This window comes from Vanessa tameamea, chromosome 5 (assembly GCF_037043105.1).
Source record: "Vanessa tameamea isolate UH-Manoa-2023 chromosome 5, ilVanTame1 primary haplotype, whole genome shotgun sequence".
In the NCBI taxonomy this organism is placed as follows: Eukaryota; Metazoa; Arthropoda; class Insecta; order Lepidoptera; family Nymphalidae; genus Vanessa; species Vanessa tameamea.
The window spans coordinates 11399003-11413568 of NC_087313.1; the positions used below are offsets into that span (position 1 = coordinate 11399003).

Genomic DNA, 14566 nt, shown 5'->3' on the forward strand with positions numbered 1-14566 from the left:
ATTTATAAATAAATATACATCACAAAGTTAAGGCGTAAAATATGTATAATATTTAAATTTATAATTGAACGATTTCATGCATTTATTATTTTATATTAAACGAGTGTATATTTAGTAATATATTTGGTAGGTACGTCGAAATAGTTTCCGTAACATCTAACTATATTTCACATAATTATACACATGTCTTAAAATGTATTATGTATCTTGTAAATATTCATTTACAGGCATTATTAACCGTATATTTGAGAAGCTCATGAATGCAAATTTAATTAGTATTATCACATAGTTACATATAAATGTTTCCTTTAATTCCTCTTAATACAAATAAGTACTTATGTACTGATGTTATTCCAAATTTACTTTTAAAATACAGTAATGAGACCGCACATTATAAAATTTCAAAACGATAATAAACAAATATTTTGTTTTTTTTTCTGAAAATAAAGTAAATACTCATTATCTGACTACATAAATAAAAATGAATGTTTGTACGTTCGTTCTATAAACTATTGATCCGAATGTAGTATGTGTGTGTATGTTATGTGTTTGTTTTACGATATTAAAGTTCTATGTAGACCCTTTTTCTACTCATGCACAGCCGGGACGATTATATAATTTTGCTACAAAGTCATTTACTAACGAAAATTATTAATTCTTGTAATTTTATAAAAGCTTATATTGATATATATGTTTGTATGTTAATATATGTAGTTAATTGAATATGTAAATTTACCTTAATCTTCCGTAAAATTTCGAAGTCTATACCGACTGTCTCTAATGGTAACAGAGGGCACGGAACAGTGAAAAATGAAATAAAAAAAATGCTGCTACGAGCTTTTTTGATTCATTTTTATCCTTACGTCAACCGTATTTTGTCAGATTTTGTAATCATATTCTACTGTGATTTTTCTTAATGTCAAAAAGTCAAAATAAAATTACATAGATACGGTTACATCCGAAATATTCTCCATTTTTTTATTGAAATGTTTGACATTCAGATATCTTGGATTGAATCTTTATGATAAAAATCTTGGATTAATGATTTATATAAAATATAAGTATTCGTAATATACGTGAATGATAATTGTAAACATTACTACGATAACTCAGACGCAAAAAGAATGCAACGAATAGATGTTTGATAAACAAAGTGACGGTGACAAATTACTTACATATCTTTACAACGATTTGGGTTATTATCTTTTGAATTTCGTACATTTAATTGGCTTTGTTCCGAAGAAACGTGTTTTTAAATATTTTACTTCGAGATATTCCCAAATATTATAACGCTAATTTTTTTAATGTACCTTTAATGATTGCATAATATTTTATCAAGTTACAAATATGGCAATAACAAAAAAATAATTAAATATATAAGTATGTATCGTTCTTTGGCTTTTTTTCCAATATGCATGCGTACTTAATTTTCACCGGTGGTAGTGATTAGTTCTGACCCATCTTGGTAGATAACAAAACCCACCAGTTTTATTTTACCACCAAACAATGATACTTTGTATCGTTCTCTTCTAGTTTCAATGTTCAGTGTGATTGCTGTCACAGGGGACATAACATAAGTGTGGTTTATGCTGCAATTACAGTGTAAGAAATGATTGATATTACTTAAAGTTCCATTTAATTTTTTTATTTAAAATAGACAGACAGACTGGCAACACGGCCACCTAATGTTAAGTGACAACAACCGTCTATTGACAGCAATCACACATTAAATATTAACCATCCTTTTTTTAGATTCGTGATACCTATAACTACACTGGCTATCCAACCCTTCAAACCGGATCACAATAATACTTAGTGTTGCTGTTTGGCGGTAGAATGAATGATAAGTGGCACCACATACAGGCTTGCAAAAAACCTAGCACCAAAAGCAATTACTATGAAGGTAGAATCCCTATTTTTCAGTCCATTTTCTAATATTATTAATTATTTATACAGTAAAATAAAACATAATTGAATCTTAAAAGTGCTGAGGGTAGTTTTACTGTATCCTGTTATTAAAAGTATTGAGAATGTGCATTACAATAATATGCGATAATTTCTTATAGGTGTAATTTTTTTGCTTCATATTTAAGACAAGTTACTTGTGGATACTCAAAAGAAATATTTATTGCAGCGGAAAATTACAATTTTAAAAATAATGTTCCGTTAAATGTGTTATTTCGGAAAATTTTATAAAATTGAAACGTGTGATTAATATTTCAAATATATTTCATCTTAGATTCCTATTTTAAGAGTAGAAATATAGTAAGTCGATTTTAATTATGAAATAAATATGGTTAACATAGAAACTCGTTAGGAAATATACATTTTAATTAAATAATTCTTATAATGTGTAAAATTCTCCAAGGAAAAATATTTAACATGAATTTTAATTACGAATTATTATTATTCCTATCCATACTAATAAAATACTTACTTTGGACGTTTTTGGTTGCCATCTTCGCGTATCTTGAATCGAACACAAATGATCTACTCGCACTGCGTACGCGCACAAAACTCGTAGACTGCCGCTACGTTGTTGTGCTACGAGATGCCTATTATTAGTTGATTATATCGGATTAATGGCACTGTAATAATAATAATGATATTTTTAAAACGCGACCGGAGCGGGCAATGTTCAAACTGTGAATGACATCCCGCCCTGTTTTCGCTTAGCTCGTGATAAAGTGGTAAATTGTAGAACAAATAACGTCGCGTATGGGCCGATTCGCTTACTTCACTGCCTGGAATAAGTTTAAAGAGTATATTAAATCCCACTAATCTGAATTGTCTATCTGTCATTTTGTGTTAGTAGGGCAATATGTTTCTGAAATTTCTCAATTCAGAATTTCGACGATTCAATTAAAATCAATTGTAGAAAGAACTTAGACTTTTTGATGATAATTAAAATTATATATTTATAAAAACCTGCTTACATCTCTGAATCCTTTCTACATACAAGTATATATATTTTTATTATTTACATAATGAATCTCTATCTATATTACCGATTGAAAATTGAGATGCATTTTTAAATTTGGCGATTAACAATTTGAAGTAATTTTAAATTTCTACTCAAATTATTAATAAATAAAACAATGAAACGGATATTGTTGCTATATTCGTACTAACGCAAGTTTCAAAGAATTCTTGCTCAAATATTTTTTTGTACGTACTCAGAACTTTGGCGCAGGACACAAAAACAAGTGTTTTGTTAAGGATAATATTTATTAAAAATAATTACACCAAATTTGCATTACATATAAGGTTTAAAAATAATCCTTAATCTGTTTCTTAATAATAAATAATTATTCTTTCCTTAAACAAAACTACCCACTCATATAAATACTAAAAAATTATAGATTTACAAGATATACATTAAATATAAATAAATGATATATAAATATAAATGTAAATATAAAGTTTTAATCTCTATAAAAATGTTGAACGTATAGTTTTTTTTTTTTTTGTTTTAGGCATGTTGTTAATGAATAATCGTTCGAATAAAAACAGACAGTTTTTATCTGTTACGTACAAGGGTTTCCCAATTAATTAAAATTTAAGTCGCAATTATATACCTCTACTGTAATTACAAATATAAGTAATTTAAATTAAATATAAAAACGATCTAATTAAGCCCATAAACTATTTTTAAAACTTTAAATAAAGAAGTAAGCTTTTATTATTTTTATAAAAATCTAAAAATAAGAAAAAAACACACAGCGACTTTTGCAAGCGCAACGACGCTATTACGTATCGTTTTGATCGAATCCCGAAATTGTCATCGAAAAGAGATAAATTTTGAATTCTATTTCTATAAATGACTTTCGTTACTTTAAAATATTTCGTACGGTGATTATGTGGTGATTTTTTCGTCCAGCAACATTAGTCTAGCTCGAGGTCAAAACACAAATAAAGGCCGGAAGTAATAATTATATAAAGTAGCCGACTCGTATAAAGACGTAATACCAAGCACTTAGATGACTCTAGAACTTGAATACCAAGTCATATCTATATATATATATATATAATTATCTTGCACGTGTGTATGCCACTGAACTCCTCTTAAATAACTCGAGCGTTTTGTTTTTTTTTTTTTTTTAATCAAATCATAAAAAATAATATAAAAAGGCAAGTGTTATTGATTTGGTACTTTTTTAAATGTTTTTGTTTGTGCGAATAGGTAATAGGGCACAGATTATTTCCCGAATGTCACGTGCTCTTTTTTAGCTGGAGAAACGCGCACGTGTTGCACGCCGGCGCCGAAGGCACCAGGCTCCATCTTTTCGTGGAATGAAACGTACTTGGTTTGTAACTTCGAATTCTTATATCTAAAAATCCCACGGACGTTTAACTTGATGCTATTTTATTTTATAGTTTCAAAACTGAAACTTTGGCTTAGGCTAATTAGTTAATTTTTGGCATATTTTCAAATATTACTTCTATGTCAATTGGAGAAATAATTCGTCAGTCGTTATAATAGATTCATTAAAGTAGTCGACGCCATTTTTTTTGGTACAATAGCTACTAATAGTCTAGTCATAATATGAGTTTAAAAATGGAGAGGATAAAACATACGATGAATAAATTTTATATATTTCCTGTCAAAAGAAAACAATATATAGTTACAAGTTTAATTACACGATAAATACATGAGAAAAAAATATGTGAAGATGTACGATAGAATACATATTATAATTTATATTATAAGCTGTACGGTACTGCCCGGTAATTCGCTTAACACGGCACTGCTCGTGTTAGGGGAATTCATTTTATCTGTTTTTTATAAAATCTGGATAAATAAATAAATAATAGCTGCGAAGGTAGTTAGTGTATATTACAGACGAAATCTATAAATGTTCTTATATTTTATTGTTTACATAATTTATAATGTCGTGGTTATCAAATATTAATTCCGTATGAATATAAAAAAGTTTTTTAAGTACAGATGTTATCACGTCTGTTAGTTTATTCTTTAAAAATACTACTAATCAGATAGACAGAACGACCACTATAGATAATATTGTTATAGTTTATTTATTTGTTTCATATTTAATCAGTAAAGATAAAAATCAGCCAATCGGACACTTTAGTAAGATTATAATAAAAAATGTACGTTATATCTAATTTATTTTTAAGACGCCACGGATAGACGAGAAAATGTACCTCCAAACATCAGCTTTGTTTAAAAAAACTCGCGCTGTAAGAAACATAACTTAATAAAATAAGACTAAAGTCTTAAACCGTACTGAGCCTTTAGATACATTTATCAAAATCACAAAAAGGATTATTTATTATATAAACAATAAAATAATTTATAGTAAGCGCAAATAAACCTTTGTCGATTTTACCTCACAATTTGATAGAATCGATGTTGAATAAAGTATGAGAGGGTATAATGAAATTTTTACTCAGCGGTCTTATAAACGGGATCCTCAAGGCAGATAGAGCGCACGGAACGTTGAAGTTGAAGCAACAGAAGCGAATACAAAATTAATAACAAATATCAATTACCGATAGTCTACTAGGTTTGTGTCTTTTATTTTAAAATCTGAATCTTTAGTATATAATGTTCAATTTAATTATTATAATTCAAATATTGTACCAACAATTTTTAAATATTGGTTTATGTATTAAAATCTATTTCGTAACGCGTTGCTTCTTCTGGTATTACATTACATTAACAGCCTGTAAATTTCCCACTGCTGGGCTAAGCTCCAAACTTTCTCCTTAAAGGGAGAGGAGGCTCTCCCTTTAAGGAGAAAGTTTGGAGCATATTCCACTACGCTGCTCCAATGCGGGTTGGTGGAACACATGTGAACACATGTGAACACATGTGAACACAAATTAAGCACAAGAAAATTCAGTGGTGCTTGCCTGGGTTTGAACCCGAAATCATCAGTTAAGATGTATGCGTTCTAACCACTGGGCCATCTCGGCTCTTCTTCTAGTATAAGTTTTATATATGTACATTGTTTTATGTTATATGTAGGACGGGCATAGATAACGACGCTGTAAAAACATTAACTATTTCTTACATCGCCCATGCGCCACCAACCTTGAAAACTAAGATGAAATGTCCCTTGTGCCTGTAGTTACACATTTTGATTTGGTAGTTTTTCAGTTAGGTATTACAAAAATACAACTCGACATTTTTTTATAACAATAACTTTATTTATCAAAGACAGATTGAACATAGAAATGGTCACAGAATTAGGTTTGTATAATTCAATTCCAATCAGGCGAGTGAAGCGATGTCCTCCTTGGTAGGTTACAAAATAATCTGTATTAAGTAGTTATATATTATTAGTTATTAGTACAGAAGTTTGAACTAATATACGATATTGGTTACTTGCTTTGCAAGGGTTCAGTTAATGTAGGATATTAATATTAAAATAATAATATTTATTCAAAACAAATCAATTTTTTAAAATACGTATAAAAAGAAGAATTCTATGTATCGATGTGAAACTGTGTATGCCAGTAAATATTATCATCTGAAACGAAATAAACAAATATATATTGTATTAATAGTATTGTTTATAATTGCTATCTCGCTTCTTTATATTATATCTACAATCTTTAACATAACACATTTACCTCAAAAGTGACTGATTTTAATCGAACATTAATCTATGATTTTTCACTATTGAAAATGTTTTTTCATAGAAAAATCATTTTTATTAACGCTGAGTCGCAATGGCCCAGTTGACACAAGACATAAATCTGTTGACGATACCGAGTTCAAGCACCTGGCAAGCACCACTGAATTCATGTGCTCAATTTTGGAAATTTTTCGTTTAAAATTAATTTCGTGCTCGGCGGTGAAGAAAAATATCATGACTAAACCTGCACGTGGTAGGTGGATCTCCCAGGGGTATATACTAAGTGTTCCAATGGAATTCCCTTACAAATTAGATCGTCGTCATTTATATGATATAACTCTGATGGTAGAATTTTAGAGCGGAATTTTATCATACGGGAAAAAAGTAATTAATGTTTAATTAAATTCCTCTGTTATCTGCAATATCGGCTCCGCGCACCACGAGTAACAACGCATTGTTTACGCATACTAACATTAAAACCATACTAGGAATGTAAGAAATACATATGAATATCAAAAAAGAGATAATTGTTCATAACTACTACTATTAATAGACTATTGATAATAAAGATTTTCTTACAAAAGAGGTTTTAAACAATTATAAATGACAGATTATGTACTATGTCTAATGTGTCTAATCTTATCTGTCCAATGCTTGATTGCCGCCTATTTTGATATAGTTCAGTATTGTGTCTAAACTCTAAAGTACTTAAAGTTTAGACACAAAATACTTACGGATTGGATAAAAACTGATTCGCACTGCGATATCATTGTTAATTTAATATATTCGACGCGATGTTTTACGTATAATATTGAAGTATAGCCATAAAAATGTCAAGTAGATACTAGTTGGTAAATTTCCCACTGATGGGTATTTCTTTCTAGACAATATTCGGTTAAGAGTTTTTTAAATCGTGTTTTATTCAATAGCCCACCACGGTCATTTTATTTTTCTTTAAGTTTAACAATAACGAGTAATCTAATATTATTCTTATTATAAAACAAAGTCCACGTCAAATGTTACACTAATACGTAGCTATTTAAACAAAGCACCTAATGGTCTTGTTAAATGTGTAATTGATTATTTTTCTCAGTTGTACCAGGTTCGACAAGGTACGTATCTCGTGATACATAATATCGCTCATTTTCGTTTTAATCAAGCGGATGTTGTTATTAGAACTGATAAAATTGTGTAAATTTCGTGATCGATTTATTAATAAATTGTCATCTTTAGATATCACTAAAAACTGAGATAGCGTATTAACTCCATATAATATAGTATTAACTGTACTAAGTACGGTGATCGTAATATAAAAACAGCATTAAAGATCGGCGACATCGTGGCCTTGTGGTTATCGAGATGTAGAATGAAAGTTGGAACCGATTGTGTGATTGAGATAGTGTCGTACATATAATTGTCTCCTTAAGTGTATAATATAAACTAAAAACCGGCCAAGTGTGAGTTGGACTCGCGCACGAAGGGTTCCGTATTATCTATTAAAACGGCAAAAAAAATCGCGTTTGTTGTATGGCAGCCCTTAAATATTTATTTTATTTTGTTTTTATTATTTGTTGTTCAACTATCTAGCTAACGCGGTTTTTAAGATACAGCCTGGTGACAGACAAACAGCGGAGTCTTAGTAATAGGGTCCCGTTTTTACCTTTTGGGTACAGAAACCTAAAAAATCAACAAAATAATAAACTCGAAATTTGCTAGACTGAAAAGTATAAATAACTAACACAGTATATAATAATTAAATAAATAGGATGTCATATTGGTTGATATTGGTAATATTTATCATTAAGCATTTAGTTCAGCAAATATTTCCGAAAAGAAAAAAGAGTATTTTATATTTTCTTTTTTATTTAATATTGACAAATGATTTTGATTTTCACTGTATCATTCTTCAGAAATATATTTAAAAAAAAATAGACTTACATATAAAATAAATATACTTGATTCGAGTAGGCTTTTACAAGTCCTTTTGAGTAATTTCACAGAAGTCCAGTGGTTACAAGACGTGAATCTTGTAATGATTCCGAATTTAAACCCGAGTGAAGCACCAATGAAATCATGTGCTTAATTTGTATTTATAATTCATCTCGTTGGGCAGCGTGGTAAGCTCCAAACCTTTTCCTCAAAAAGGGAGAAAATATCTTTGCCTTACAGCAGTACGATATCACGTTTACCCCCGGCTCAGAATTCAGAATTACCGAGAAGAACCGGAAAGAAACTCAGTAGTAATTACCTCGTTCCCCGTTGAATCTCATATGTCGTACCATTTAAATATTTCACGTTTTCTTTATCATTTATAATTTTGACATTATCATTTTTATTTCCATTTTATGATTATTATTATACTATTTTCTAAATTGTTTTATTATTAAATGATGGTCGTACATTTATTATTACTGCGTTTAATTATTGTCTTTGCAATATATTATAATATATTTTTTCATTAATTTTTCAACATGGCAACGTTCAATTAGTTAATAACTTTAAACAAGGAGTTACCTACTTCGTTAAAATTTGAACGAATAACATACGTCTCATTATTGGCTCGTTATTATATCAACACCCAAAAATAAGTTATTGGAAAAAAAGCAATTTTCTAATACTTCAGAAACACCTTCAACTTTAAAACTCCTCTTTAATAGTTTTACCTTATTATGTTGAAATGAATCTATTTTAAATATTATACTATTATCATATCATATAATATCATATAATTCCATCTAATTTAATTCAATTTATATAACAAATTGTACATCGTGGGAGTTCTAAGAACGTTTATATCCACAGAACATCAAATTATACGCCCACATCATCTTTTAACAATAGCTTCAATCCACACTCACTAGCTCCCATTAGAAGATCCTGCGTACGGAATAAAAACTGAGAGAACGAAATTCACCTGTACGTAACTCCCACATTTAAAAGTAATACTAATGTTAACCTCTTTTGAAAATTATACCTACTCTTATTTTTACGCACACAGACCAAGAACCAATACCTAAATGTTGATTATGACCAAATCTACGACTGTAAATTCAGCAGCCAGTTGCATTGAAGTCTATCAAGTCAACTAAAAAAAAAAGCAATTTATAATAATACATCGATATAATTTAAAATATATAATGATTGTAAACTATTGAAATGCTGTTATAAACAACGCTTATTGTTGATAATATAACGGGTTCATTTTTGTTACATTATAAAAACATTAACATAACTATCGAAATTTAAACTCTTACAATTATTCGACAGTTAACAATTTGTCTAGATTTATTAAACACTTTGTACAATTTTTCAGTGACAAATTGATAGCGCTAGCCTGGCCTGTTCATTTAAAATCTACGTATTTTATCCATTGGACTATATCGATTACTTGAGAAAATTGATTGGAACTCACAGTGGCAGATTTACCAGCAGACTGAATAGTCATGACCCCAGGCTGAATAATTATATATTTTTATAAAATGTTTAGTTACATATACCGAAATAGTTTTTTTTTAAAATGACGTCTTTCATTAATAATATTGAAGAAAAGAAGTGTAATTTAATAACGGATATTATTTGCTGCTTCCCTCTATTGATTTATAGATTCATAAATTATTATTCGTACGATTTCATCTAAAATAAATTAGGCACTCGGGAAGTGCTAATAATTGTATTATATTGTTTTTTTTTAACGATAGGTAGGCGAACAAATAAATGGGCCACCGGATGTTAAGTGGTCATTCCTTACATCGACAATACGCCACCAACCTTGGATAGATACTATGATTTTATGTCCTTTGTGCCTGTAGTTACACTGGCTTACTTACCCTTCAAACCGAAACACAACTATACTAAGTATTACTGTTAGGCAGTATAATATATGACAAGGGCGGCAAAATATATAAAGACTATTTGAAAAATGTGTTAATCCGTCACTTAGTATTAATAATTACACTAAAACAATAAAGTTATAACTAAATTATCGATAATTATCTTACAGTAGTAATATTTACAATTGACTATGTTTTTTTATCTTATCAAGAATTTTAAAAAAAACAGTCCACTTTTATGTATTTATAGAAATTATCATTCAATAATTTTAATTTTATCAGTTTTATTTAACAATGATAACTCATTAATCGTAATAATATTTAATTATATTTAATACACTCGAGTAATAAAATTTGTGAAGAACATTTCTCTCATGCGTATGTAGAAAATGGCATCTTTTAAATATTCGTGTGATGTCCAACCAAGCTTATACCTAATACCAGTTTTTGACAAATATATTGTAAACATTAAATGAGGAAATTTAAATGTAAACTATTTTTAACATTCCTCATTAAAATTAAAATGAAAATGTAAACAATGTTTAATTTTTATATTTATAACGTAGTACAAAATACGGAAAGTCAATAATTAAGGATAAATTCTAAATGTTTTTTATGCGAATGGTTCAAGAAAAACTACTAACCCGTTGGATATGTATCTTACACACTGTTATAGGTCATAGTGTAGACAATCGTAGATTTTATAGTTTGATTGTACGATATATATTTTTTTAGAGTCGTACCAAGGTTTGTTACGTCAATGCAGTTTGAGGGAATAGTTAAACTTTCCAACCTTTTATATCCGATAGATATATAAACTATAACAGATACACGAAAACTCTGTGGATAGTATTGATAAATCTCTAAAATGTCTACAGAAGTAGTCTAGAGAAGCCTAAAGTAAATATTTACGTTTAGACAATTGACAAAGAAATAACTATAACTAGTTTAATTTATATATTTACGAAGTATTTATCCTTACCAAAATTAACGAAAGGATAATCTTAAGCATTGTTTGTAAATAAAATTTACTGTTTTTTTTTTATTATTGAGGCAGCACGCACGGAGAGGTCGCTCGATCTGGCCAATCTATCAGTTAAATATATATTTATATATATATATATGTTTAATTAATAGATTGGCCGTTGAACCACCCAGTAGTAAGTGGTCACCATATTCATTGGCACTCAAAGAAACGTTAATCATCCCTTACAACTTGAATGCGCCAGCCTTAGGTACTAAGATATCGTGTCATTTGTATCTTAATTACACTGGCTCACTCAACCTTCAAACCGAAACACAACAATACTAAATATTGCTGATTGCCGGTAGAATAACGATCTAGAAGTATTCTTAATAAAACTTTAACCTAAGCCGTGCAAAATCGGAACTGGTCGCTAGTTTATAAAAACATATTACCTAACACATTTGTGAACGCATCCAAGTCTAAACATTACCCGTGTAAAGCGAGCAATAAAAATACATCATAATTCTTTACAATCATTACGTCTTATCATAAAAATAACATTGTTCTCGCATAAGATCATCTTTATAGCACATAACTGAGGCTGAAACATCGTCGGACTCCCTGAAGTGAAAGTGACCGTGATAACAAGAAGTCTACTGATAAAACGTTTCGCAAGATACCGTCGGCGCCATTGTAGTCACTATCATGTTCGGAATGTAAATATTTCTTTTGGCGCTAACTGAAGGTTAGATAAGCCTTTGTTTGGTTACTATGGTCAGGGCATTTTAATAAGACGTAAAGGTTAATTTTAATGATTTTTAGCAACGTTTTACTGGCAGGTTAACTGGACTAAATTTCGACCATACTCCGTAATGTTTTATATTGCTAAACTAACTACTTGTTGCCCGATGCTTCGCTGGTGTTTTAGGTGTAGGTCGTGAGATATTAGGCATAAAAAAGTAACCTAGGGATTAGAAACTTACTTTATTCCAATTTTCATCAAATTCGATGCATGGGTTTGGCATTTAAAGAGCAACAGAAAGACTGACAGACACAGTTAGACAGAGTTGCTTTCGCATTTATAATACTAATAATATATCAACAGTAAGCTCCATATTCGGCTCTGACAACCTTGATGTTGGCTTCCCTGAAGAGTAGGCTGAGGAGGCTGATCGATGGCCTCACACTGTCACGATCGCCAAGTCCTAGAAGGAGGCAAATTTTGTTATTATAAAAAACGATAGCAGGATGGAAGAAACTTTCTATGCATCGTCCCATACGTCTGTTAGACGAGGCAATCTCCTTGAACGGATGGGCGCTTCTCGTTTGTACGGTATTTTTGATTAAATAATGAAGTAGTTAAAATTATAAACAAATTCTTATTTTAACTAGATGGTACATAGCATAACAATTAATTTAAGAATATTATATTGGTAACAATATATATTATATATGGATTACTTATATAATAATAATGTCCTACACCACCTACCTAATAATGGTTAGAGAGGTTAAATCAAATACATCCCCGGTACTATTTAATAATATAATTGCGATTATAAATAATTGTTATGTTAATGTTGTCATATTTGCGGTCGTTAGTTGTAAAATGATATAACTTACCGCAGCCCTTATGGTAAAGGTTTTCCTTATTGTTCCAAGAAATTCCGATAGAGAAAAACATCACTACAAGTCGATGTATCGTTATTGTTCACACGATGCCAATTTCCCACCAATATCTTAAAAGCAACGTTTTTACTAAATACTATGAATCATTTGGATATACCCAGTGAAGTTATCAAGAACAAATGGCAACTTCATAATCGACTTGACTTTGAATTTCGTGGACAATTGAAAATTGAAAAAAATTCTTCTTGCTTATCATCGTCATAACGATGGTCATAAAATTACATGATGATTTTTGAATACGACGGTGATACGAAATGCATCATTAATAATTATTTTTTCTGACACGGAGTGTAGGTTCGAATCTTGTTTCCAACAAGGATCAGGGAGGTAATCATTCTGAGAGAATGCAATCAACACTCAGGTTCCGAAGGCTAATACATACATATTACTTAAATTTAATTATGATAAAATATATTATACTAGTTGTGATGCATTCTCTCGCGTTTTAGGGTTTGGTCATCAGCTGTTTGGTATAGGAAAGCCTATGTCCTCCCTTGGAGTTCAAGCTTGCTTCATAAAATTCGATTCAATGGTTTGGCAGTGAAATAGCAACATACATACAGGCAGACAGACAAGAGTTATTTTCGCTTTTATAATATCAGTATAGATTATACATATTTATCATGCATTTCTTTAATAATATTAAAATTCAATTGAATGTATTACAATCACATGAAGTTTAAATAGTTATACAAAGTAAGTAAAGTAACAGAAGTATATACTAATTTTTTAAACTGTACTTGGTAGGTTTATTAATAATTAATAATTCATATTAGTCAGACTCTACGTTTGATTTCCTCTGTAACACTTTTTTTAATGGAAAATATTCTTATGAACATGATTACGTAAAAAAACTTTATATAAGTATATCTTTCTGGTGCACAAAAAATATATGACATATCATATTAAAACTATCATCGAGGATTAACTTTTATCTCTACGTCGGTGTATTTTTAATATGAACACAAAACTGATAAACTCGTACAATACGAGTATGTACAATATTACTTATCAAAATTAATTGTAATATAAAAAATATAAATATTACCTAGCTTTATTCGCCATAATTTAATAATAATTGTTACAATTTATTGGAAACATATTAATCTCAACAAATAAGAAACTTCTTGATACCTACGTCAAAGGAATTAAATAAAAAAAGGTTGTTATTTTTGATTCATCACCCGTTTTAATGTAATAAAAAAAAAAACATTTTGATACTTCTGTCGATCCAATTACAAATACTGCTTTTTTTTTTAAATAAATTCAAAGAGTTTAGATTATATGAGGAAAAAGGCCATCTAGTTTGCAGATACATTTCAATATTAATATCTATAATGTACACATTAATTCGGCCATTTTAAATCACTTACAATTAACAAAAGTTACAATAATTAACTTAGAATCAATGTTTTTGCGTCTAACGGGAAACGGGAAAATAATGTAACAAATTATTTAAAGGAAACATGCCGTCC

General features: G+C 29.5%; 1 protein-coding gene across 2 annotated transcripts in view; it reads right to left on the reverse strand.

The window, feature by feature from the left end:
* The window catches only part of LOC113392258 (aquaporin AQPAe.a-like), a 69741-nt gene extending 67003 nt beyond the window's left edge, over positions 1-2738 (reverse strand). Inside the window, exon 1 of one of the 2 annotated variants that reach the window (XM_026628587.2) lies at positions 2438-2738. In XM_026628587.2, coding sequence (XP_026484372.2) covers positions 2438-2459 — 22 coding nt within the window. In that variant the 5' untranslated portion in view covers positions 2460-2738. The remainder of the gene's footprint in view (positions 1-2437) is intronic. The other variant, XM_026628590.2, reaches the window with a different exon arrangement.
* Between the last annotated feature and the right edge of the window lie 11828 nt (positions 2739-14566).